This window comes from Diospyros lotus, chromosome 5 (assembly GCF_014633365.1).
Source record: "Diospyros lotus cultivar Yz01 chromosome 5, ASM1463336v1, whole genome shotgun sequence".
NCBI classification, from domain to species: domain Eukaryota; kingdom Viridiplantae; phylum Streptophyta; class Magnoliopsida; order Ericales; family Ebenaceae; genus Diospyros; species Diospyros lotus.
Window position 1 is genome coordinate 6,947,574 of NC_068342.1, and position 27,287 is coordinate 6,974,860.

Here is a 27,287-nt window from a genome sequence, read left to right on the forward strand (position 1 = left end):
ACCCACATATGTAACACTTTTATCTTGTCTGTGACTAATTTGATATATATGTACCTGGCGCTACTAGTACTACAAAATTTTTAGTGCTTCAAGTTGGTAGCTTTGGAGGTTTTCTTTATTTGGGCCACGTATGATTCCCAATAAATTAAGATGAATCACCTTCTTGGTGCTGTCCACTCCTCTTAACCTAATCTTCTTTATATGCATCGCGTTCTAATTGGCTCCCTAATTTTCATTTCATGGCAGCCTATCAGCGAATTGGGTTAATATATACAGTCAAAAAATATAAAACATTTGAGTTTTAGATATTTCAAAAAAATTCTGGGCACGAAAAATGGTCCAAAGGAGAGGCCATGAAAGACAAGATAAAATTAATTTCTGGTTTTGGGTTGGTAAGGTATTGTTTGTTAGGTCATTTCAAATTTAATTGAAAGAAAAAGGGTAAGAAGGAGAGTCGAAGAATGCAGGATGCATATCACCAGAGTAAGAGTTTACAAGAGCATCACAAATTTGTCGTTTTGGGATGATAAGCCATTGTTTGGAATTAACCCACCAAATTAATATCGATCAGTTTGGAAGGACGGATATGGCCAAACTCCTTTTCAGTTAATTAGGTGTCTACTTAAGATCAATGCCTTGATGTTTGCATAACAAAGATGCAAGCAGAGTCTTTATGAATTGCAATAGGGTGGGCGTTTGTTTGAGATTAACTGGCTTTGCTGTACTGCTGTTTTTGGTTTAAGATATTTCATCACATTCAGTCAGTGTTCATGTTTGAGCACCAATTAGTGGTGGGCAATTCAATTAATAACCTCACCTTAAAAAATAATGAAGAAATTATTGTTTAACTTATCATCCAGAACCTTGTTTTTATTGTACTAATTAATGTGAATCAAAGTAGGGTTAATGTTCATGTTTCTGACGATAAGTTAATTAATTGTGGTGGATTAGTAGCTTCAAGAGATTAACCAGTCTATATATATATATATATATACATAATACAGTCGTATAATTTTTTATAAGTTGATCCCCTTATCTTCCTTTTGGCAGTAATTTTCAAACAATTGGCCCATATCCTCTTGTTTAAGTCGTCTCCACCTATACGAGTGTGTTTGATTGAAAAAAAAGGTGAAAAAAAAAAATATTTTTCAATTCTATGCATGTAAAACAATTCCCCACCTTCCTCTAATTACAATTTTTTTATAAAAAATGAATCAAAACATGCTTCAATATATTATATCATGAACTTTTTTTATAAAAAATATTAAGCAATCAAACATGCGACTATAAATTTTTTTTTATTGATGTGATATTTTTTATTAAAAATAATTTCAACCAAACACCTTCTAAGGTTTGTAAGAAGGAAAGAAAATAATTAGTTTTTATTTTATTTTATTTTTTGCATACAAAAATAAACGAATGAATTTCTATGCACATATATATATATATATTTGCGTGCGGTACAAGAATTTGCAGGGCGGTGCGTCATGCAACAACATCCCATCAACTTAATGCAGGAAACAATGTCCCTGAATGAACACAACACCATGGGAAATGTTAGTACAAGACAAAATTAAATTCGTGGTCAGTGAAAATATCTAATGTTTAATTAAAAGCAAGCCAGCCATAATTAAGAGAGCCATGAAATGGACAGAGAGAGGCATCGGGATCGTCAAATATTGTTGCCCTAATCTTGTCTTCTCCATTAACGTTGCTCCCCTTCATCTTTCTCAGCAAAACATTAATCTCTAGTTTAGTTGCCATGTTCATGCAGTTCAGATTAACGCCTACCATTCCCCCTCCCCCACCTTTGCTTCAATGCGCTTCTTATAATTTTCTATTCCATCTTAGTGGGTGCCCAATTATGATAAAGTTAATTTGGATTTTCTATATCCACCCACTTCCCTCCTCTCCAAAAAGGGAAATCTTAATTAATTCCCTTGATTCCAGCCATTCATTTCTCTTTTATTAATATGATAATTTTTTGCGTTCAGCCCATTAACACTAAGCTTTTACAGACATCGAAATGAATTAAAAAGAAAAAAATGTACATTTCCTACCAGAAAGGGGAAATATATAATATTTATGTCAATCAATAAGGGCCACCAAGAATTAAAAAATGAGGTGCGCGTGGCAGGCACAAGCAAATCTTCTGTACTTACTTGATAAAGCTGGTGAGAGCCGCCCCAGCAATACTGAATTGCTTGCTGTGAGTGGACGTGATGAGTGTGGTGTTGCATTAGAAATGAAGGTTGGTGATGATATTTTAGTCGCTTAATTTCTTTAATAAATTGAATATTGTGGCCTGTTTGTCTTTGAGCGCTTAGATTCCATCAACAATAACCCGCAAATTAGTTTTGTCTATTGGATCATCTTTAATCGTAGAATGATCGATGGATGTTTGTGGGTTTAGGTAGATCTATGGATCGATTTAAATTAATATAATTAGATTTGTTTATTTTAATTTTCTTAAACTAATTTGATTTTTGTTATAAAAATTAATATCAGAGCCCTATTATTTATTAATATACTTTTTATGTTCCTTTTTTTTACTTGTGTTATTATTTTTTTTATCAAAATTTATTGTAAAAACAAATTTTAAGGGATTTTTATATTATGGGTTTTTATAAGTAATTTTAATATTATGGTTGATAGGATTGGTTATATCCAATTTGAAGGGTCTCTATAGAAATTAATATAAGAGTTTTAAGAGAGATGATTTGTATAGGAAGAGTTTTACGGGTATTGTGAAATAGCTGAGGCTTCATATATATATATATATATATATGTGGTCAAACCTCCAAAGGGGAACACTGGCTCGAGGATAGTTCCTCGCAACTAACTAGCTTTGCATCTCACACTAAGTGTCAGTTTCAAGCAAACCCCATTTAAGGACAATATTTGCTGTCCTTTTGGATAGATATAAACACAAGACAAATCTTGGGCTAATCAAGCGGATGAAAAAAATTAAATTATATTTGATTATAAAATGTTACTAACCCCACTACGTTAAACAAAGACGAAAAACAAAAAGTCACAAGACAAGAATATAGAAACTCTTTGTCTCTATCTTTGCCATTCGTCCTTATTTACATCTTTCCTCAAGAATCATCCTTCCCTAATTTAATTTAAGTATCAAGAGCCGCCCCTAAAATCTATCGATCAATGTAATTTTACTACTTTCTTTAGTTACAAGACTTAAAATTGACATTCCTTTTGAACTTTTCATTCCCCTCAAAGATACTTCTTGATTGTGACAACACCATATGCGAAGTCATTAACAGTGTGTCACGTGATTTGGATTATGAAATTTTGCTATAATGGTATAAAGTTTATAATTAAAATTCAATCCAATAAGCCAATATATAAAAGGCAGAGCCCCGGGAACCCTAATGAACCCTTCTTTGTGGACATCTATGTGCAAATATATAAGCCAATTGACGAGAATGTTCAAATCAAGAAAAACCATTCATACACTAGCTAGCTCACTGCCACATGACATAAATTAACTTCTCTTGGTGTATAATTAATTAGTCAATTATCTTTGCTTAATCATGAACTGAGATAAAACTTTCAACTCTCAAGTGGAAGTTATAACGCAGCTGCTATTATAGGCTTGGCTTCGACGCTTCTTGTCGTACGCTTTCTGGAGGACTAACAAGCAGTCGGCTGTGTGATGAAACTCAAGCTTTATAAGCCCCCAAACCACCCGAAAGCTCGATCTCAAGCTCACGCGAAGCCCCAGCGGCAGCCCCCCCTTCATGTCCAGCATGTCCTGCATGGCTCTTCCGGCTCCGTACATCGGCTTGTTCGTCGTTGCCACCGACAGTTGAAACGAGGTTGGACCGTCGCTCTCGGCGTATAGTTTCGGACCCTGAACCATCGACAAAGTGGGTCGGTTGACTCAACTAGTTTCTACTAATTTATTAGCATACACGTCTTTGATTTTTATAAATAATATTAACTTAATAATCGACTCGTAATTATATCCACTCTTGACTTAACCTATCAATTGACTCGGAGTTTAGTGACCATGCATGCGTATAATTAAGGTAATGAAGTAAAATAGAATGGGCTTACGTATGAGATAGCCAAAGGAAGAGTGGCAAAGGCCAATTGGATGAGCGGAGGCTGAAGGCGAAGGGCGAAGAGCTTGGATTTGTTGTCTATGAGAAGATCAATGGAGCAATTACAGGTGAGGATTTTGGTTGTGACCCCAGACCCATCCACTCCCTCCCCTAGTCGGAATGGCCTTATTCTTGCCACCTGCAACAACTAATTCAATTTACAACTCTACAATTATGGAATAATAATAATAATAATAATAATAATAATAATAATAATAATGGCAATCAAATCACTATTTTCAAGAATGTTTGTCATACGTGAAAAAAAGCATATAAAAACAAAATTACAGTTTAAAAGTTTTCATAATTTAAGATTGCAAAAAATGACAAAAAAAAAAAAAAAAAAAGACAAAACAAATAGGAACATGAAGCCACAAAAATCACAAGGCAAATTAATTAACGGAAGGTAAGATTAAAATTGCTTGGTCCTAATCCAGGTTTGCTAAAGTTAGGGTTGGGATGTGGGTGAAGTGACGCCACCAATTTTATGTACAGTATCTGGACGCGACAATTTGGTACCACATGGCCACGCCTTAAAAGGCTCTTATGGCTTCCATGGTGGACTTGGACTTGGCAACAAATAGGGACAGTGCAATCTCAATCTTAGCAATGTGGGTTGAGTGCATCATCACCCAATAATGGTCCATGCCATATGTACATATATGGCTTTATTCATTCATGGTTTCCTCATTTATAATGATGGTGAAGGTTGTGACTTGTGAAGCCGATATTTTTGATGATATGGCTTCAACATCATGTGATGATAATGATAATACATTGAAATGACAACGATAATATGATTAATTTAAAAATAGCCAAATGCAAAAATATACCCCCCTCAATTTTTGTAGAACTGTTAGATTGTTTAGTTTCAATTGGACTCTTGAATCAGCTAATATGGTATAAATTTACCTTCCAACTTTCACATTTTATTTGGTTTCAATTATATTTTTGAATCAATTAATTTCACACCATATAAACACTTAGCTAGTTTGGAGCTATAAAATGATATTCAAGCACTTATAATAACTTGAGGTCTGTTATCTCAAGATTTGGATTGACAGTATAATCTATTGTCGATGTTAATGGAAATAGAATTCAAACTTTCAATATCATTTTTGTTTTGGTTTTAAAGCTTCCTAATTTGACCTAATCAAATAACACTGCTTCTATTTTTGTTTTGTCTTCCGATGAATAATTAAGGTGACAATGATAATGAAGGCGGGGTGATTGGATTAGGAATTGGGTTGGGGATTTGCTTAATTCTTTTGGTTTTGGTGAGTGAATTTTGATGTTACAAAGATGTTTTGTTTAAAAAGAAGGAAAAGGAAAGAGAGAAATTGGATTTATCTCTTCTTTTGGTTTTAGATTTTTTAATACAAATAAAATTCACATTATTAATGCTAATAACTCATTATTTTCTATCAAGCAAGTGCACATTGAGAATTGTGAGTCAAGCTGGCTAAGTGTTCATATAATGTGAAATTTGTCAGTTCAAAGGTGCAACTAAAACTAATTAAACAAAGTTAAGGTGATACAATTAAAGAATATAAAAGTTGAGGGATGAATTTACGCCATATTGACTGGTTTATGGATGCAATTAGAATAAAGTAAAGTTGAGGGTGGCATAATAAAAAAAAAGATGAAAGTTGATTAGTGAATTTATACATTTGGCGTTTAAAAATTAATTCATTTTATTGTTAATTTTTATCTATTTATTTAAGATGTGTAAAATGAACCAATTGAAAAGAAAATAAATAAAAAAACTAATTATTGATGACATACCATATTAGCTTGTTATACATTGTATTACTAATGGTACCAAATAATAATTGTTTCCTTGTAATCTAAATATTAACTCGTATTAACTAAAATTTAAGAATATTGGGGGTATTGCCTAGTACTTCCAAGTAAAGCACCAAATTTTATTTTTGATTTAATTAATTTTATATTTAAAAAGTTTTCATTTATAATAAAAATTTTAAAAATTTTGATGAAATTTAAACATAAAATTAATAATAATTTGTTATATTTCAATTAACCGTATAATTAAAATAAATAAAGCATGATTTTATATTTATAACTATAAAAATATTCTTACATGTTATATTATTTATCTATTTTTACCATTACTTTTATAATTACTTAGTTTTCTATAATAAAAAATAAATAGAGATCTTTTATTTCTTTATAAGTACCTTTAAAGTGTTTAAGCAATTTTATTTTTGATACTTCTATATATATATAAATGATTTTATATAAAAATTGTGTCATAGTTTGTAGTAAATATCATGATAGTAGAAATATCAGTGTTACCAAACGAACATGAAGTGTGTTGGAGAAGATGAAAATAGAAGAAATTGAAAGAATAAACATAAAAAACACAATTTTTAAAAAAATGACTTTTTTTTATTTTTTTCTAAAATTTTAAAAGCAAGAATAGATAACTTAAAACAATGAAATTAAGCATATAGTTCAACAATGAAAATAACTTTCATCTATTCTAAAAGTTATTTTATTTGGGACAAAAGGCATAAATATGTCCCTTAACTTTGCTCTTGGAGTCATTTAATCTCCTCAACTTTAAAATGGATCTCTTATACCATGAATTTTTTATTTTGGAACAATTACACACTTAACTTTTGATTTTGTAACAATCACACACCTCTTGTCTAATCAGCATAGTGCGTGGTTTTCACTCGTGGTTGAAGAATGTGTAATGACTAAATTTTTCAACTTTTTTTTTTTCATTTTTCCTCGTCGTCGCCAATTGACCCTTTGTTTTCCTCTTTGCTGACCGACCTCTTCCATACCTTGTCGCTATCGTCGATCTCTTGCCTTCTTTATCGTTGCCAATTGACCTCTTGCCTTTCCTACTTGCCTTCCTGGTTGTCGCCGACCAACCTCTTGCCTACCCCACCGCTATTTAACCTCTTGCTTTTCTTGACCCGATTAACCTCTCGTCTTCATCGACCCTTTTTTCTTATCGCCGACCAACCCTGATCTATCCTTCCTTGAGATTGTGCTTCTTTTTCCTCATGCGGACGAATTGACTAACCTCTAACTTGCTACGCAAATATCTGTCATTGTCGATCAACCAATCTCTGGTCTTTCCCACGCTAATCAATCGACTGACCGACCTCCATTGTGACTGTGCTTTCTTTTCCTCACACCGACGAATCGATCAACCTCCATCACGATTGTGCTTCTTTAATTTTTTATCACAACTGTGCTTCCTATTTCTTACACCAACCAATCTATTGCCTCCCTACTTCCTCTTTCTTACACTGACCAATCTCTCGCTTCCCTTGCCATCGGTCCACCTCTAACTTCCCTCGTTATCGACCCAATTGCACAGAGCATGTAACTCACATGCACCCAATTACAAGGTGAAGGGTGTGATTGTTCCAAAATTAAAAGTTAAGGGTGTAAAAAGTCAACCTTAAAGTTAAAGGGGACTAAATGACTCCAAGAGTAAAGTTGAAGAGCATATATATGCCTTTTGCCTTTTATTAGGCCATGGCCCATGGGCCTACATGCTGAGCCCGGCATCCTCCTCCAATTTAATCAGAGTTCATGAACGGAGTTGGTCCGTTTGGAGATGGTTCAAAATGGGCCTAGGCCCGGCCCATACACTCCCCTCTTCATGGGTTAATTGGTAACAACAATTTCCTATTTGTACGTAGCAATGGTACAAAATTATTGGTCCTTTTGGATACAAAAACACATCCATAATGATGATGTGATTTCTTTAATTAGCACTTGTTCAACATTAATCATTTCTCTTTTTCCAAGTAATTCAAAATCATTAATCACAGTATTATAAGCGTAAAAATATTGACAGTATTAGACTCTTATCTCGATCACATGTTCTATAAAAACGATTTTGGCCCACTAAGATAAATTATGCAGCATCTGCATCTTGTAGAAATTGATGTCCATTTAACTTCGACAAAATAATGGGTGGGGGTGGGGGATGCAGATGTGTCATGTGCATGCGAAGCCATAATGAAAAGAATAGGAGTTTATTAACCAAAAAATTAAGGAACAAATCTTGGAGCCACACCTACATATGACATGGGATAGCTTTTTCTTTTTCTTTTTTTTGTTCTTTTTCTTTATCTGACTGCTATATTATATCATTTAATATATGACAGATTTTTTATCTTTTTTTTAATATTTAGATATTTATTTATAATATTTTGAATGATATTTTTGTATTTTAATGTATTATATTTTTATGCATGTCAGATAAGATGATGCTGAGGTTGCAGTTCTATGTTACGTACCGTAATGGACACCTTGGGAGGCGGCGGCTTGGTGGCGATGTAGAAAACGAGCACAGCTACCACCAAGCTAGCCAGTAATCTCCATAGCAGCTGCAAACAAATCCAAGCCAACGACGACGACCTCCGGAAAGAGAAGTATCTCTGCCACCCGCCTTCCCCTTTCCTTCCAAAGTACAAACCCCCTTCCTCCTCATCCTCGTAATCGTCTTCTTCATTACTGACCCTACCCACCAGGCGGCCGTTTTCCCCGTTGTCGGTTCCGGCTCCCGTGCCCTGGCTCTGGAGATCGTAGGAAAGCTTCTTGCAGTGGTAGAAGGAGTTGTTGGAGCCGCGGGAGGAGGAGTACCTGGAGAGCTCCAGGCGGCTGGCATCTTGGCCCCCGCTGGCGGCGGCGGCGGCTGCAGCGGGATTGTGGGGAGAGTGGAAGGCCGAGGAGTCGTTGGCGGCAATGTTTCGGAGGTCCGAGCTGTTGGCGTGGGAGACCGTCGACGGGCTCTGCACGAAGTAGAGAGCCTGGGGATATGCCCGGAACAGTGCCTCCTCCTCGGCGTCCATCCGGTGGTTAGCCATTAATTCTCAGAGACAGTGATGAAGAGATGTTCAGACATGGGAAAGAGTGGGTTTTTAAACCATTAAAAGGAGACGTTGCTTTTGCGGATGGAGCTAGCCGGCTGAGCCAGCCAGCTGCATTGCGGAGGGTGGTAAGTGGTGAGCCGAGCTGAGACGAAGCCATCCGAGAATTACGGATTAACTTAACTATGCAGAATTTGCTTTACGCCGAATGTTGGTCCTTTACTCCTTTTGATGGCTCTCTCACTCTCAAGGAATCATAGCAAAGCTAGCACTCTTTAGGCTTCTTTTCTTTTGTAGCTTAGATTAGATTAAGATATATTTATATATATGGTATCTTTACCAACAAGGCTGACCCAAACCTCTCACGTTAACTTTACCTATATTATATTATATTATATAAATTTGCTAATGTTGCTTGCATGCTATTGCCGGACGTCGGTTATAGGGGTGGTGTGTGAGCCCCCCCGCCCTCTCTCTCTCAAGTTTGTGTCCAATAAATATCATATTGTTCTATATGAATAATAATATTTATATTATATATAATCTCAATTTATTTGTGTGGAATAAATATTATATTGTTTGATATAAATAATATAACAAGATAAGACGTTTATATTATATATAAATTGCTTTTAATATCTATATATACATATTATTAACTTTAATTTGAAAGGAAGTGATGGTTCTATGTATTAAACATCATAATTTGTGTGTGTGGGCTGAATACAGGTGCCACTCGACCCAATTGACTTATTAAATCAGCATTCAAATCATTTTTCATGTATTAATCGCCCCTAAAAGTTTACGTTTTGTGAACGGAAGGTTTGGAAAAAGGTTTTATAAAGTGTAATGAAAATAATATAGTAGAACTGGAGACTCTACTGGTGTTTAAGTATAGAATGCTTGGATCTTAAGAGAAGATGGATTGAGATGGAAGGGTGGGCAATGGGCATGCAGTGATGATTGAGAGGGGAATGGGTTGTAGAAAGAAATAGTAGTATACAGGAGTGGCTTTCACTTATACAAAAAATAATATATAAATGAAGACAGACAATGCATGATGAATTCCAATTTGGAATTCTTTTACATGAAGTTGAAGACATTTCATGATGAATTCCACCACCTCCTCTCATTCTCACAATCATGAAAAACCCCGGTCCCCGCCCCCAACGTGTAATTGCATTTCGCATTCCAACGCCGGAAATGAATCGTAAAAGCCTATGGCTTTAATTATTGGAAAAACAATTTTATGTAATTATGAACTACAATAAATTTAATTAAGAGACATTTAAAAAAACTCTAATATATAATTTATTAGGATATTTTAACTATTAAGATGCTAACAAAATACGTCATGTAATCATACCACAAAATTTTATTAAGACACTTATAAATATTGTGTAAATCCATCAAGGTATCCCCTTAATTTACATGTAATGATATTTAAAAATATCTTGAAAACAACGACAAATTTAAGTGACTCGTCTCTTTTAGAGCATTTTAGAGTGCCTCGAAAATAATTTATCATATGTGATTTTAAGACATTTAAAAACGTCCCAAAATTTCAATTTCTTTTTCCATGAAGGGTAGAGGTGAATAACAAATTTATGAATACTAAAACCTGATATCAATGAATATAATCATAAATATCATCAACTAATTTACTTATCCAAACCACGTAATAAAATCATTTCACATATACATATACAAAACCAATACACTTCATGAATCAAAATGTATTTTGAAAATATAATAAATCATGTACATTTTTAATAGTATCCCATACATCTTAATGACAAATCAATCTATAACCCAAGACACTTCATGAATTCAAACCCAAGACACTTCACGAATTCAAACATCATTTAAACTAAATTTATATTGAAACAATGAACTTAATCTTAATACACAAATAATCAAAAACCAACCATAAAATATGAGTTGGTACTTAATCTAGTCAAAGTCAATAGTCATTAAACAAAATACAATGTATCCACCATTGATTTGTCACAAAAAAGAGTTACTTCAAAAGTCCATAAATGTAAGGACCGTTCTACTTGTACCAATGCGATGACAGAGCTAATGATCGAATCGAACTTAATCATCGATCATCAAATCGGGCTTCATCTAGAGGCAGTAGCGACGAGGCAATGAGATGGTGCAGTAACGATCAGCGTGAGGCATTGTGGCGAGGCGAGGATAGGATGTAACGACAATTGCGCTAGACGCTGCAATGGGGCGATGACAAGATGCAGCTGTAGTCACGTGAGGTGTTGCAGCAGGGCAACAAGAGGATGCATCGACGGTCGGCGAGGCGATGAGGAGAGGCGAGGTAGAGCTTGCCAGATGCAACCATGGCAGATGAGAGAGGAGACAACCAAGGGCAGGGGTGGTGAATTTGCAAATTAGGTGAGGGCATTTATGTCATTTGGCATTTTCGATCATCCTCTCGATAACACAACTATTTATACAAATAGTATTTTCCTAAATGTAACAATCACCATCATTTGTCACCCTTTATAACAAAAAAAATAACTAATCTTCATGGTCTATTCAACTCTAATCACTTTCATCATGTTCAACCCACACAAAGAGAGTAAAAATATTTTAGTAAAATAAAAATAAATTTTTTTTAAAAAAAAGATGAAATCTACAATATAAAAGTATAATTGTACCAAGGACAATGACTAAGCAACATGTGCTCCAATGGCGTCTCTAATGGTTTCAAACATTCTATATCTTCTTATCAATTCTACATCCTACTCCACGGCCACTTGAATATCTACTTCACACCAATTAAGTCCTAGTCATGATCCACCAACTTGTGAGAATGGATCAATACTTTAGACAATTCCCTTTGTTACAATTTGATTTGTGTTGTTTATACTTTTCAAACAAATTCTATTTTGAACCTATCCACAAAATTATAGTTCAATATGTAGCAGCATCCTTAACAAAAAAGTAACATAAAGCAAAAATGCAAACAGTTGCACACTACTTGTAAAACTCATCATAAATAGAAGAATGGAAAACAAAAGGAGAGAAAAAGAGAGATGAAACTAAGTAGAAAGAAAAGACCGTCGGATGGGTCAAAATCTAAAGTTAGAACGTCCCCAACAACAATTTCAAGTTTTAGTCCAATAGTAGGATAGTTAAATCATAAAGATACTAATTAAATAAATTTTAATACTTAAATTATTTTACTCCATTTTTCCTTCTCTTGTAAATGACCAACATATTATCAAATGTACATTCGCTTACAAATCGATAAAGACATAAATCAAACTAAATTATTAAAAATCGGCGAACAAGGAATGACTTGTTCAACCAATTTCCAAGAAATTTAATGTGAAATAGACGAACAAGGAATGATAACAATGAAAACTTAAAACTTACTCCCAAGGAAGAGTTTTTGTTTAACTTTATGAAGCAACTTATAAAATGTCTCATTCGTTTCATTAGGTTCTTCTACAATATTCATTGGGTCATCTTCATTACAATATTAATTTACATGTTCATTTGGGATGCCAAATGCATCATGTAATAGCTCATGCATCTCATCATTCATAAAGAGGTCATTACGTGCATGTGTTTCAAATCCCACAAATGATGAACCCTTCTCTATGAGTTGTCCATTTTTTATATCCTTTAATAAATTCAAACCATATCAAATGATCTTTTGCCTCCTCCCTAGTTGCCCACATTCCATTTCCACTACATGGGCATGTTATTTTTCCTTTGATCCTTGCTTTAGTAAATTCCGAACTTAAGAATTCTTCCACTCCATCTATGTACCTTCTATTAGTTCTATGTTCATTCATCCAATTTTTATCATCATTTTTCCTTTGAAATAAAAGGATTTTCAAATAATGATATCTACAAAAAAGACTAAGAGATATTAAATAGATTCAATACTAATATTTTGAAGGATTCTACGTACATAGAATCTATTATTATAACATATTTTTATATATATAAAAGTAGGATAGTTTTGAAAAAAGAAATTTTTCCCCAAAACTTGCATTAATGATTTGCAATTAATACTTATTGCATTAATAATTTGTATTTTATAATTTGTATTAATAATTTAAATATTTCAATTGCTTTGAAATAATAAATAGTAATAAAATTTTCCCCCAAAACTTGCATTAATGATTTGCATTTAGTACTTATTGCATTAATAATTTATATTTGTAATTTGCATTAATAATTTAAATATATTTCAATTGTTTCAAAATAATATGTACTAATTATTATAAAATTAATGATGAATTTTAAATACACAAGTTTTTCAATGCTAATTATGGATTTTTCAATACATTATTATGTAAATATTAAATATTTAATTAATTCGTCAATCAATAAAAATAAATACTATTTATGAGGAATATGAATAGACATTTAAACTATTAATTAAGTCACAGAAAATTGTTCATTTATATAAAATTCTATCTTTATATAATATAATATAAATATTATATATAATCTTTATATATATATATATATAAAAAAGTAGGATAGTCTTGAAAAAAGAAATTTTCCCCCAAAACTTGCATTAATGATTTACAATTAATACTTATTACATTAATAATTTGTATTTTGTAATTTACATTAATAATTTAAATATTTCAATTGCTTTGAAATAATAAGTAGTAATAAATTTTTCCCCAAAAACTTGCATCAATGATTTGCATTTAGTACTTATTGCATTAATAATTTATATTTTGTAATTTGCATTAATAATTTAAATCTTTCAATTGTTTTGAAATAATATGTACTAATTATTGTAAAATTAATAATAGATTTTAAATACATGAGTTTTTCAATACTAATCATAGGTTTTTCAATACATTATTATGTGAATATTAAATATTTAATTAATTCGTCAATCAATCAAAAATAAATAATATTTATGAGTAATATGAATAGACACTTAAACTATTAATTAAATCACAGAAAATTGTTCATTTATATAAATATTGTATATTATATATAATATAATATAAATATTGTATATCATATATAATATATAGTAGAATAGTATGCAAATATTTTTTCCCTCAAAAAATCTGCTAAACTATTTTTTACATCTAAAATTTATATTAAACTTGCATGAATTTTTCAATGTTATTAATTAATCAAAAAAATATTTTATGTTAGATTTTTTCATCAATTAATCAAAAATAAATACTATTTATGAAAAATATGAATAGACATTTAAAGTATTAACTAAGTCACAGAAAATTATCCATTAAATAAAATCTTATCTTTGTATAATATAATAATATATAATATATTATATTAAAGTAGAATAGTTTGTAAATTTTTGTTTCCTCCAAAAATCTGTCAAACTGTTTTTTGCCTCTAAAATTTGTATTAAATTTGTATGGGTTTTATGAGAAATATTAACAGACAACTTAAACTATTAATTAAGTTATAGAAAATTGCCTATTTATTTAAAATATTATCTTTATATCTTTATTTTATATATATTTATATAATATTAAAATATGATAGTCAAACAAAATATTTTGTCAAGTGTCAATCAATAGTGAATTTTTTCTCTCAAAAACTTGCATTAAATTAAATATAGTGATTAATTAATTATTAATTACTTTAATAATTATATTATAGTCTTGAAAATGTGATATCTTAACAAATTCATAAAAAATTATTTAAAGTTGTCAAATGCTAGGGTTTTTCAATGCTAATATTTAAGGTATCACATTTTTAAGATTACGAAAGAAATCAAAATTCATATTTTTAAAATTTTGTTATTATTGAAAAAATTGATTCTTACTTATAAGAGTTTTAATTTATATTTATAACTATAATAAAATAAATAGAAAATAACGAACGTCTTTGAGTGGATATATTATAGATTTTATAATATTTATTTATAAATAAATATAATATAATAAATAAAAAAATTTATAAGTATTTTGTCAAATGACCTACTTAATGTGTTAATTATTCTTTAACACATTGAATGGTAGTATATTGAATTAAAAGTATTCTCCATTAACATATTAAGTAACGAATAATTAATTAAACTTAAATTTTGATAAATAATTAAAGATTAAAAAAAATTATAATCATCAATTTTATTAAAATTATTTAAAATAATAAGTTTATTTTTTATTTTTAAATTAAACTCTCTCGTGTGATACACGAGTTCATCACTAGTATGTCTTTAAAGCTAAGAACCATATTTTCCAAATGGTTCAAATGTTTCTTGAAAATTCTACTTGATAGTAACAAAAAATAAAAAATAAAAATTTTATAACAATGAATATTTAGAATAAAAATAAGAATAAGATACTATAATCAGAATCAATTTTAGAATATACTACTTAAGAAGAAAATAAATGAATTTTATGAAATTAAAAGGAAAAACAAAATAAATGAATTTGGGTAATAAATGAAATTTTAAGAAATTTTTTAAATATTTTTTTTAGTAAAAAGATATGTATAGATATAGAAAACGTCTATACAAAACCCAAATCAGGACATACCCTAACGCACAATGACATAACAAACTAAATAAAAAAAACACTCAAGATCTCTACACAAAACGAGATCAAAACAATACAGAGAAACAAAGAAGCAACATGAAAGAAATACTAAGTTATAGCTCCAAATCAAAGTGTCAGCTCCAAAACCATTGGCACTTTAAACACATCATTCAAATCAGTAAAGCTCCGTGAAAACCTGGATTATGCAGTGAACACGTAGGCAGCCACAGATAGAGCCACCAAATTGACAATGTGTACAAAGTGAGAAACTAGGATCAGACAGATGACACAGTAAGAGTCACCAAAGATTGCTGCTGAGTAGCCAATCCTAGGGCACGAACTGGAACAAACACTCGGGGCCTCAACCGTTAAATCGAATCTCACTCAGGAGTTATCATTTTACTATAGAGACACACAAGGGCTTTACCTGTTCTAAATTACTAAATATGCTGACATACCATTTGACTATGGAAATGTACAGGGGGTTTGCCCGCTTCAAGTTACTAAGTAGGCGACAAACCTAAGCAAGCAAGATCAAGAGGCATCGAAGCCATTCTACATGAGATACAAAGTAAAAGCTAGGATCGAATGAGAGTATTAGCTTTGGTCACCAAAGTTTTGCAACTCCAGGATATTTACTGACACAACACAAAGATCCAACACCGCCAATTCATGGCTAATGTTTGAAGTCATCTATCATTTGACTAAGGTGACGCATAGGGGTTTTTCCCACTCCAACCTACTAAGCAGAATGATTTATCTAAGCTAGGAGTGTTAGTCGGTTGGAAGTCGCCAAAAATGCTGCAATGCATGGCTATTAAGCGAAAGGGGAAAATGGATGGTGACCAACTATATATGTTCACATGGCACACTGTACTTGATGGACGAGCTAGTCCGTAGACCGCTTGGTACCTCACCAGCATCGATTGTTGTGCTCACACCGCAAGAAGTAGACCATTACCTACAAAACTAATTGATTAGACACATGCCATGGGCTCTTACCTTTTCATCGAGCCGTTACCCATAGAACTCTTGTCTCAAATTGATGCCAGGGCCATCCAAATTTCTTTGAACACCGAAAGAATGACAACACCTGCTTAGAATATGAACACTCAAAAAATAGATGGTTGTACCGCTCAGAATTTACCCTACAAAAAAAACATCTATAGGGAAAAGATAAGAACAAGTTAACACGGTCAAGAGTATATAATCACCCTCTAATTGCTAATCATAAAATAAAAGAATGGGTAGGAACTCCATACTCAAACCAAATCAACCGATGCCATAAAATTCGTTTATGTTGCTCCAACAAATTTGCCTTGTAAGACAGACCTAACCCGATCCCTTTTAAATGTTGATATTTTGATTTCAGGTACTCATAAGGTGGCAGTGCCTACACCATTGGTGAAAGGACAGTGGACATCATGTTGGAAATATTAAATTTGGGCAATAAGGAGACCATATCAATTGATGCATAGTGATTACTGGAGGTGTAGAATTTATGTAGGCAACCCATCTAATAGGATTAAGGCTTATGTTGTTGGGGGCAGGCTGCTATGATTTTCTGTGGGTACTGCTACAATCTGGAGGACCATTTTCACTTAGATATATGTAATTTTATTTATGTGGCTATATGTTCTCTCCATTAGTTTCTAACTGAATAATCAACTCCAATCCAAGATGGAAAGAATCACATTAGTACTTTTAAATCATGAATTCCACAAGTCATTTCACTTCTTTATTGGAAATGAATGCATAATGGTTAAACTGATCACCTTTTACTATTATTATTTCATGAGTAAATTTTATTATAGGCGTGAAGTCTAATCATCGTTTTGACCAACAACTACTATATTGGTCACTGCTTGTTTCTCAACCCAAACTTGCAATACTATTTACAACCAATGAATTTTTTCATCATATTTACTTATTGGTGCTTATAAAAAAAGAAATGAATTTTACTTGTTACTGATATACTATTGAATTATTTACACCTCTAGCAATGTTTTCTTGATGCGTGTTGGGGTTAAAATTAATGGAAATATCTTCTTCTTTTTTTTTTAGAGCCATGATATCTTTCACAATTGTTTGAGCGTCCTTGATTGCTTTTTTCAAGTGTATCAATTAGAAGCATTTGTTAATACATAGTGACACTTTACTTCTGTGCATGAATGGTTTATTTTTTACTCATATTTTGGTAACCTGTTTTCGGTTCGTTATTCTTTTCCCAAGATGAATGCAGACAATTATGTCAAAATATAAAATGTGGAATTCTTAACCAATTAACTTTAGTAAGTGCTCTTACTAGTGTTACTTTTAGTCTTTTACAAGTTTTTTGGGAACATCTTTATCAGCTCCATATTACTTTCTACATATTTATTAAAAGTTATACAGTAACTTCTAAGTAAGGAGATGCATACATGGTTGTAGGGTCAAGTGCAAGAGAAAACAATGGTACTTCAAGAAGTGAGGCTTAATGATTTAAGTATTTTGTCTTTCACCTACAATGCACAGGCAACACTATGCGGTCCCCATTTCATATCAACTTCTTTACTATAGCTAGGGGTGTTCTCGTGCGGTTCAGGCGATTTAGGAAATTTTCAATACATCAAATCGTATGTGTAATTTGGCGTTAAACCAAACCACGTGATCTAATTTAGTGTGATCTAATTTGGTGTACAGAAATCACAAAAATGCAGTGTGGTTTGATGTGATTTCCATGGTCTGGTGCTTCCTCATATCAAAATCAGATGCAAGCAGATGAAAATGGGAAGGAACAAATTGAATCAAAAGAATACCTATTGCAGCTGTCGCCGTGAAAGTCACTCTCTCACTAGGACTGCAAATATCAACTGCTGATCTCATTGTAACAGCCACATGATCATGATCAACCCCGCCAATTCAGCATTCTCGATGCAATATGATGCGAGGAGCTTTGTCACCAACACCATAGTTGCCCCCAATTTTGAGCTCAAGCCTTTCGAGTTCTCCACCGCAGTCATAGCAGCCAACGCCACCGCTAGTCCCACAATAAAGAAGGCGACATGTATCTGTGCATTTTCTTCTTCGACGTGCCATTTTTGAATTCCTTCTTCGGGAACCAGCGGCCATTTTTTAATTTCAGCGAACCTTTTATAATTTATTTTTTAAATGTTTTATTAATACACTACTCAGCCAGTTCTGTAAAAGAATCAAATCGAGAAATCCTCGGATCACAAACTGCATAGTTTGAGAATTTTTCAATCATACCGAATCGCTCATCCCAAAAAACTGTTTGATATGGTCGATTTTTGCGATTTATTGATTTTTTTGAACACCCTTAATTGCAGCTTTGTAAGTTTAATCTACCATCATGATTTATGTGGATTAACTTAATTTCTGAACCTTAACGTTTTATAATGTTTTTATATTTGTAGATTAAACTTAACGATTTATGTGGAGTGGTCATTTTATTATTCTGTAAAGCTTTCTTAATACTTTATTCTGTACAAATAGCTTTATCCATCTAAAAAACATAATAAAAAGCCCTCACAGGATGGTGTAATGATAAAATATTTAAAATTTTACATAAAGTATCAGAATTCGAATTTGTGTGGCGACTTGAAATGCAGCAATTAGTTAGAAGGTAATAGTAAGACTGGAAGGCAAGTCCTGCATGGATTGCGCTGAATATCCAGTTCTAAGTGTCTATAAACTGCGTTTGCATTTAAATTTACCCGAGAGGTGCATCAGGAAGAAAGGTCACCCGTCCCTAGAGATTAGTCTAGCAAAGTTTGAACACTCTAGGTGAAAAAAAAAAGCATAATAAAAAATAATGTACACGATATTGAGAAAGAAGATTATTATGTGTGGTAATTATATAAAAATATATTTAAACAAATAGATGCATCGTAACTAGAAAAATACCATTAGCGTTATTGCGGGGCGGAACTTTCTGTGAGTGGATATTTGTAATTTAAGACAGTCCCCTGTAAGCGTGAGCGTCGCTTTGGCCGAGTGGTTAAGGCGTGTGCCTGCTAAGTACATGGGGTTTCCCCGCGAGAGTTCGAATCTCTCAGGCGACGCTATTGCTTTTAATTTTTTTGTGTTGTTTAATTTCATTGATTAATTACAACCGCCGTTAACGGTAATTTTTGCATGTCTCTTTATATAAGAATTCAATTCAGTCACCAGCAATAGTTGAAATTTGATTTTTTTTTATTCTTTTAAACAAATCATTCATCGACGAGGGAACATTAATAATGCTGAGGTCCCAAAAAAATTTTCGGGCCGTTTCTATAAATTGCGAAACATTCTGGGGTCGTTTCGCAATTTATAGAAAATTGTGGGAAACGTGTTTCTTGTTGGAAATGCGTTTCTGACGAGTGTGGTGAAGCAATCGCCTGCAGCAGGGAAGATGAGGGTCGTCGCTCACCAGATTTACAACGACCACTGAGAGGCTAGGCGGCGGCCAGATCAAAGGATGTAGCAGCGAGAGAGGTGAGGCGGCGGTCGACAGACAGAGATGAGAGGCGGCGGTCGACGACGAGAGACGAGACGGATCGACGGTGAGAGGTAAGGTGGTGCCCAAAGCGGCGAATCGATGTGTCGACAACTCGATGTTAGGCGTTTGGCGACGAGTGACGAGATGGGTAGGCAGTTGGCGGCAAGGTGGCGAGATGGGTCAGCGACGAGACAGGCCAGCGGCGAGAACAATGGACTCGAGTCGACGACGGCGACAATCGCTCCAAACCTTCAGCTTCAACAAACAACTGCAACCTGCAAATTTGATTAGGGTTTGCAACTTATAATAATATTTATATCATATAAATTATAAACTAATTTCATATACACCTTTATTTATTTTTTTCTAACACTTATATTTTTAATTATTTTTCATATATATCCCTATATTTTTTAAATTTACAGTTTACCCCTCATTTTCGTTTCTTACTTTTTTGAAAAAAATACTGTTTTCTCATTTCTATTTCGTATCGGAAACATTTCCCATTTTCGTTTCTTTACAATCTAAGACAACAGTATATAAAAATGGAGAAAAAGTAGGAACTCTTTTACAAATAAAAAACAAGGTATGTCCCAAAAGAAATGAGAATCAAACTTAAAATTTCATACTTCCATCACCCTCTGGTTGATGGTTAGAACATAAATTAAATAACAAAATCAGAACAGAAAGTAAATAAATCCCTGAAACTCATGTCCCAATCAGAAGTAGACGTGGAAGGGAAGGTAGAAACCATTCAGGGAGGGGATAGTCAGTTTAGGGGTTTTTAAAAAAATAATAAAAATTATTGAAAATTTAATTTTTATTTTATTTTTTGAGATGTAAAATTATTAGTTAAATTTTAATCTTTTTTAATTGATAATATATCTAAATTACTTAATTTTTCTTTTGACATAGTTAAACATAAATAAGATTTTATTAATTTTAATTTTAAAAAAACTTCTTTCTGCCTAAACTATAATAACATGAATGATTAATAATATTCTATAAGTCATCCATACATTTGGAAAAAAATTATCCTTTTTTTTATAAAATTTAGTATCACAAGTGGTGTCTTTATTTCAATGGTTATAATCTCTTTTAAAATTTTTAATTCTAAAAATAAATCTAAATCATCAATATTAGAGAACATATCATGTTTTAGAAAAATTTTAAGATTTAAACAATTTTTCTTCAAATTATCATTATCAAGTAATTTTAACTTTTATAAATTATAAAAGAAACCAAAATTATCTTTGTAAATTTTAAATTGTTCAAATCTATTTTGAAATAATTAATTTGTTTTGAAATTTTTTTAACAAAATTATAGAAAATTTAAAATCATATTCTCTATAATTTGTTTTTTAAAAAAATAAGACCTTTCAAATAATCTATTACAATAGTAATATTTATATATATTTACATTATAAATATTATTAACAATAAATAATATATAATACCAAATAATCATGAACGGGTGAGTGTGAGCCTTAACATCTTCTCTTCTTTCTTTTATTTTTAATTTTCTATCGTTGCGCTCTTCTCTCTCGTCAGTTGTCACTCAAAAATCAAAGTGTCATACCTCACCTCACTCACATTTATCGCCGTCAAAAGGCAGATAAAGGAAGGGACTCGCAGCGGTTGGCGTCGGCAAGGGCAGCGACCCAGGCTCTCTCTCACTCTTGCGCCCGCGCGCCGGCGACTGCGTCCCGTCGATTGTCTTTCTCTCGCGCTCGTTGTCTCCTCCGTTTCCGTCAGCTGGTTCGGTCGGCGTCTCTCCGTCTCTTCCTCGGCTCTGCCTCCTCCTAGTCTTGGCTCTTGGGTGGTCGACTGTCAATGGCCTTTTTCAGTCCTTCTAGGCAGGCTAGTGGCCTCTGCAAATTTTTTGGAACTCTTCTTTTTGGAGGTTAATGATCGTCAATCGTCGGTGGCCTCTTTCTGAGTATCAGGGCCAGCGACCTCTGAAAATTCTTTGGAGCCCCTTTTTGGGGCGAGGCACTGGCCTTGACCCGGCCCTCGAAAGCAAATACTAGTTAATATGACATTTGGGAATATGCATGCATGCATGCTGTCAATTCTCATACTAACAATATAATATTGATGAGAAAAATCTTCATTCTAACGATTAGGGACTAGTCATGATGTCAAATCAATTACCTAACTTGTTGTCCAGAAAAACAATATAAAATAAAATAAAATCAGTTACCTAACTGAAATAAACTCGTTGCAATCTATACATGGTTTTAGTTATTTTCTTAAATCTGAAGGAAGACATGCGAGTAACGTGCAACTTACATAAATTTAATGATGTTTAAAATCTTTGAAAATATCCAACAACAAAATCATTTAATACTGCTAAGTTTATAACAATAAAAAATATATATATATATATATTTTTTACGGTTATGCTAGGGATCGAAACATATCTGCTGAATTTCTTGATTTATCTCTCATGTTGAAATCGTGGGGCCGAGCAGTAGGGGTGCTTGTGATGGTGCATTAACGAAAAAAAAAAATTATATTTTTGATCAATACTCATCTAAAAGATGGGAAGATTAATTAATGAGGTAAGTAATTGTCCATAAATTTAATGTATGGCAATTAAAATGAAAAATTAGGTCTGAATTTTGTGTGATGGTAAAATTTTGTACTTAAAAAAATTATAAGATATGTATAGTCATCAAATCAATTTAATCTGTTGTATGTTATAAAATGTTTAGTGATAAAGCATCAAAGCTCAGAGTCGGAGGTGTTAAAATGTATGCGTAAATATAAAAAAATGAAATTATAAATAAAATTATTTATAACACAGAATCAAAGTGGTACGATTAAGGTGATCTGATTGATAAGTGAGAAGGAAATTAATAAAGGAATATTACTCTAAAGAGAGTCAGTGAAATGAAATAAGTATATATTTAGTTAAAAATGTAGTTTAAAAAGAAAAATGAAGATATTAATATTTAAAAGACTTTGCCCGGAATTAGTAACCAATATCCTCCAATAATTCCTATTTCTAAGTCAAACATAGAAGATTCATGGACTTGGCCGGGTTAATAACAATAGTAATGACCAAGAGTTTAGTACCTCTAGCTAGAGCATACAAGATTCAAGAACAAAGCTGTGCCGGGCCCATGATCATGTTGCATTCTAGAAGATGGAGGAGATTTTGAGAGAGGTGGATATGCATCACAAGCTTAAGCTTCAGATTTGGAGGGTTAGACCCAGAAGCCTTATTATCCAAGATGCTACGTACAAAACTGCCCAACTTGCTCATATTTACAGCTGCTTTGATGGAAACATTATGGCTCATAATTAGAAAAAGAATTCATGGCAATTGCTCATGGCCATTGGTGTTTTCCCTTCCCCCATAAGGGTATTTAAAGGTCAATATGGATGCATCTCTTATTGGTGACCAATTAAGCAGCTGGAGGAATTATTGTTAGACATTGTAACGGGAAACCTTGTATGGCAAGATCTTGCAACTTCCTTGCTCCTAATGCATTGGCAGCAGAAGCTAGGGGGGGATGTAAGATCGGCTACGTGTTGGACTGGGTCTTTGGGGCTGTAAAAGATCAAGTTTGAAATTGATTCTTTGCTCCTTGGTCAACAAGATTGCCAACAATTCTAAGGTGATAACTTGTCTCTGCCTGCGCTAATCCATGATATTAAAGGTCTTTAAATAGAAACTGTGATTGGTCTCTGGTTCACATTAATAAGAACGTGAATGTGTTTGCTCATCAAATAGCTCATTGGGCTAAAAGATCAGGACTTACACCATGTCATCCAGTGACTTAATTACCTCTTGCTCTTGTGGAAGCTGGTCTGTGATAGAGATAGAGATATATCTATGATTCCACAGCAGCCTTGTGGGTTTGCTTGGGTTTCTAATGAAATTTTACTTAGCAAAAGAAAAAAAAATCTTATATATGATATGATTTATTAGGATCTTACCCCCCCCAAAAAAAATTGTAAATAAAAATAAAGTTAGTTGAAATTCATGCTGCTAGCACTACACAATGGGCTTAAAGCTTACTATTAGAGATAATTTGATGTAAAGGATCTTATTAAAATGACGAGATTGTAATATTTTTTTTTTCAATTTTGATCTAATTACTGCCTCAATTCCCATAAATCTCATGCACGCATATATATATATATATGTATGTATACACTATCATGCAAACGCAGAGGATATAGAGAGAGAGGGGGAGAGTAGAGAGAGAACTATTTTTTTTTTTCGCTGAGAAAAAGAAAAAAAGATGTTTATTAATCTGCTTATCTATCACTGCAAGAATTTTCACTCGTCATTCTGGCTATTGTACATGAGAGCTACATTAATGGCTTCAATGCTACGATGGGGGATGCAACTCATAACTAATTAACAATCTCCACCTTCTCATCCTTATTTATTCTACTTTTTTTCTATATATAGTAAAGTACAATGATTCACCCATGATCCACTCTTTTTTTTGGTGGTAAGCCCATGATCCACTCTTTATTTGTTTACAACTTCTCACAACCATCCACTATACATATATATATATATATTCACAACTTGTCTCACGTAGGTGGGCTCTCGCTGTTGGCTTGAAAGGGACTAGGTGTCTTGTGAAAGGAAGAAACAAGACCAACCTAGCCAATGATTAAACCCAAATTAATTAATGAATCAAACTACTCATAAAAAGAAAGAATTGTTTTCTTCAAAAAATTCCCCGCCAGAGGGAGAAAAGCTGCCAGTTATTCAACTTGGAAATCAAGGAAAGGAAAGGATGAGACGTTTTCCAACAAACCCTCCAAATCCCATTCTCCAAGTTTCAAGCTTTCCCCTTGCCAATCATCTCCATAACCAAGCATTTCCCCTACTTTGATCCCCTCTTCATCGTCATTATTCAGCTGCTGGTTACTGTTAGTTTTCTCATCATTTTTCTCAACCGTGCCCCCACTTCCCAATGGAGGAACAGAAAACTGATCACTTTGTAAACCCATAAACCCTCCTCCCAAAATCCCATTATTCTCCCCATAGAACCCATCTCCTAAAGCTGCAACCCGTGGGAAACAAGTTGGTAGATTGAAGCCAGAAGGCGCTGTTAAATCAAAGCTATGTTGTAGAATTGGGAAAGTAGGGTTAACGTTGGAGATGCAGTTGGCTGTCAGCATTTCTTGCATGGAAGACGAGGACGACAGCGACAACGACGAAGACGATGAGTTATCCATCCGCATGCTCATGATCAAATCTTGTTTCTGCATGTACTGACCGGATGAGTCGCTGTTGTTTGGTGAGGATGTTGAATCGGTAGTGTTGTTGTTCTTGAGCCTCTTTTTGATTGTAGAATTCCAGAAATTCTTGATCTCGTTGTCTGTTCTTCCTGGAAGCCGGGCCGCAATTTGAGACCATCTGCGTGTTTGAACACTTCTGAGAACCAGAAATATGTGTATATATAATTCACAGAAAATTTCAAATACAAAAGCAGACATCTTTTTAGGTCACCAAAAGATCAATTGGAAAGGAAGAATTTGCATGTATGGGTTAAAACGAGTCCTACAGAAAGCTAGCTTGGACTTCTTGAATTTATTACCATTATTACTAAGGCAATTGCTGACTTAATTAAAAGAAAACATATGAAATTCTTATATGCTAAATTGAATTATTCTCGACAAACTAAGAATGTTTTACAAAGCTACTAGCTAGTTTTGGCTTGTATTTTACCTTCTAATGCAAATTAATCACATCTTCCTTTTGAATTAAAGACAACAAAAACAAACACCCACATTGAAATCTGCCCCATCTAATGAAACAAAGCTAGAACTAGAGAACAAGTGTGTGTGTGTGTGTGTGTGTGTAGAGAGAGAGAGAGAGAGACAAACAGAGACAGAGATAAACCTGTTGCCAAGAATGGAGTGCAATTGAAGGATGAATTGCTCCTCTTGGGGAGAAAAAGCACCACGCTTGAGATCAGGGCGGAGGTAATTTATCCAGCGGAGACGGCAGCTCTTGCCGCAGCGCTGGAGGCCGGCATTGCGTGCAATATCGCTCCAGCAGCAGCCCTGCCGCCCGTTTCCAAGCATGTACCTCATCAGCTTCTCGTCTTCATCCGGCGACCACAAGCCTTTCCTCACTTTGCTGCTTTTCATCATCCCTTCGTCTTTTTTGTTATTCTTCGCTTTCTCCTGCTTTCCCTCCGGCTTCCCCATTATATATATATATATACGCACACACTAATTCCAATCACCAGGGTTTCTTCTTCTTCTTCTTCCTCTTCCTCTTCTTCTTCTTTATACTCACTTATTGGGGAAAGATTGATTTATATAACCTGTTCTTCTTACTATTCTATTATTCTCTTGCTATAAGAAGGCTTAGCTTCTATTGGGAATAAAAATAGTGCAAGAGATCAGTGGGGAGAGAAGGCTTAAGAAAACGGAAACAGTGATGATGATGGCGATGGTTGAGCTGTTTGCTTAGATTATGAAGCATGAAGTGAGAGATGGAGGGAGAGAGAGAGAGAGGTCTAGTTGGTTGAAGGTAGAGTAAGAATTAAACGGATTGAAAGTGGAATTTTATTTCATCGTAAGTGGTCCTACATAATAAAGGGACTTATATAAATTTTTATATGTTTATTTAATATGTGCAAGATTTATGGGTGATCCTATATATATATATATATATATGCTAGATAAATTTACTTAATACATATTTTAAAAAATTAATTAAAAATAAAAGAGAACCTCTCCCTCAGAGAGGTGGGGGGGGGGGGGGGGGGTCATCTTGGGCTGTACTCAATGATCTTCGTGTCTTTCTATGCATTTTATTAATTTATATTCACTCTCATCAAGGTAATATGTATAGTCACTTCACAGAATCCCACCTCCTCCTCCTCCTCCAGCAGCGGCCTCCGTCTCTATCCGGCCGCCGTCGCTTATGTAGCACACAGTCACATATTCACACCTACATGTGTAACACATTTACAATAGAAGAATCAGTTGTTTAATTTGTCAGTCTTTCTTGAAGATTTCAAGAATGCCAATGAAGTAATTTTGGCGTCATGGCAAAGTTGACACTCTTATTATAATTAATTAATCTAGAGATTTCATTATGTTACATGCAGATTTTCTTATAATTTTTCATCTAACTTATTATTAGTTTTAATAAATTGGATGCATGTACATATATATATATATAATTTAGATTGAAATGTACGTAATTACATAAAAAAAATACTCCAATTTCCAAGAATTTTGGTGTGGCCAGAAATTCAATTATTGTCAATTCCCTGATTTTGCTTTGCTTTCATATATATTATAATCA

General features: G+C 33.3%; 2 protein-coding genes and 1 non-coding gene across 4 annotated transcripts; 1 reads left to right on the plus strand and 2 right to left on the minus strand.

Annotated features, from left to right (window-relative positions):
* Window positions 1-3,330: 3,330 nt before the first annotated feature.
* Window positions 3,331-9,266, minus strand: LOC127801854 (uncharacterized). 2 transcript variants are annotated; one of them, XM_052337335.1, is made up of 3 exons: window positions 8,417-9,266; window positions 4,081-4,275; window positions 3,331-3,874 (listed from the first exon to the last, which is right to left on the minus strand). In XM_052337335.1, the coding sequence occupies exons 1-3, from the start codon at window positions 8,984-8,986 to the stop codon at window positions 3,581-3,583; spliced, it is 1,059 nt and encodes a 352-aa protein (XP_052193295.1). In that variant the 5' UTR covers window positions 8,987-9,266; the 3' UTR covers window positions 3,331-3,580. The 2 variants fall into 2 exon arrangements, with proteins under 2 accessions (XP_052193295.1, XP_052193296.1); XM_052337336.1 differs by having other exon boundaries at window positions 3,333-3,874; window positions 4,081-4,266.
* Window positions 9,267-19,486: 10,220 nt separating this feature from the next.
* TRNAS-GCU (transfer RNA serine (anticodon GCU)) lies at window positions 19,487-19,568 on the plus strand. Its single transcript has one exon. It is a non-coding gene; the product is annotated as a tRNA-Ser (tRNA).
* A 4,673-nt stretch (window positions 19,569-24,241) lies between these two features.
* Window positions 24,242-26,466, minus strand: LOC127801855 (transcription factor MYB83). Its single transcript, XM_052337338.1, has 2 exons — window positions 25,866-26,466; window positions 24,242-25,379 (listed from the first exon to the last, which is right to left on the minus strand). Exons 1-2 carry the CDS (start codon window positions 26,174-26,176, stop codon window positions 24,722-24,724), a joined length of 969 nt encoding a protein of 322 aa, XP_052193298.1. The 5' UTR covers window positions 26,177-26,466; the 3' UTR covers window positions 24,242-24,721.
* Between the last annotated feature and the right edge of the window lie 821 nt (window positions 26,467-27,287).

Bases quoted from the DNA above. Each gene is read 5' to 3' on its own strand.
- LOC127801855 (XM_052337338.1), bottom strand. From the start codon at position 26,176: ATGGGGAAGCCGGAGGGAAAGCAGGAGAAAGCGAAGAATAACAAAAAA. The intron at 25,380-25,865 runs GTTTATCTCTGT...TCAAACACGCAG, and splicing joins CACTCCATTCTTGGCAACAG to ATGGTCTCAAATTGCGGCCC.
- LOC127801854 (XM_052337335.1), bottom strand. From the start codon at position 8,986: ATGGCTAACCACCGGATGGACGCCGAGGAGGAGGCACTGTTCCGGGCA. The intron at 4,276-8,416 runs GTACGTAACATA...AAATTGAATTAG, and splicing joins CTCCCAAGGTGTCCATTACG to TTGTTGCAGGTGGCAAGAAT. The intron at 3,875-4,080 runs GTAAGCCCATTC...TCGATGGTTCAG, and splicing joins TTCCTTTGGCTATCTCATAC to GGTCCGAAACTATACGCCGA.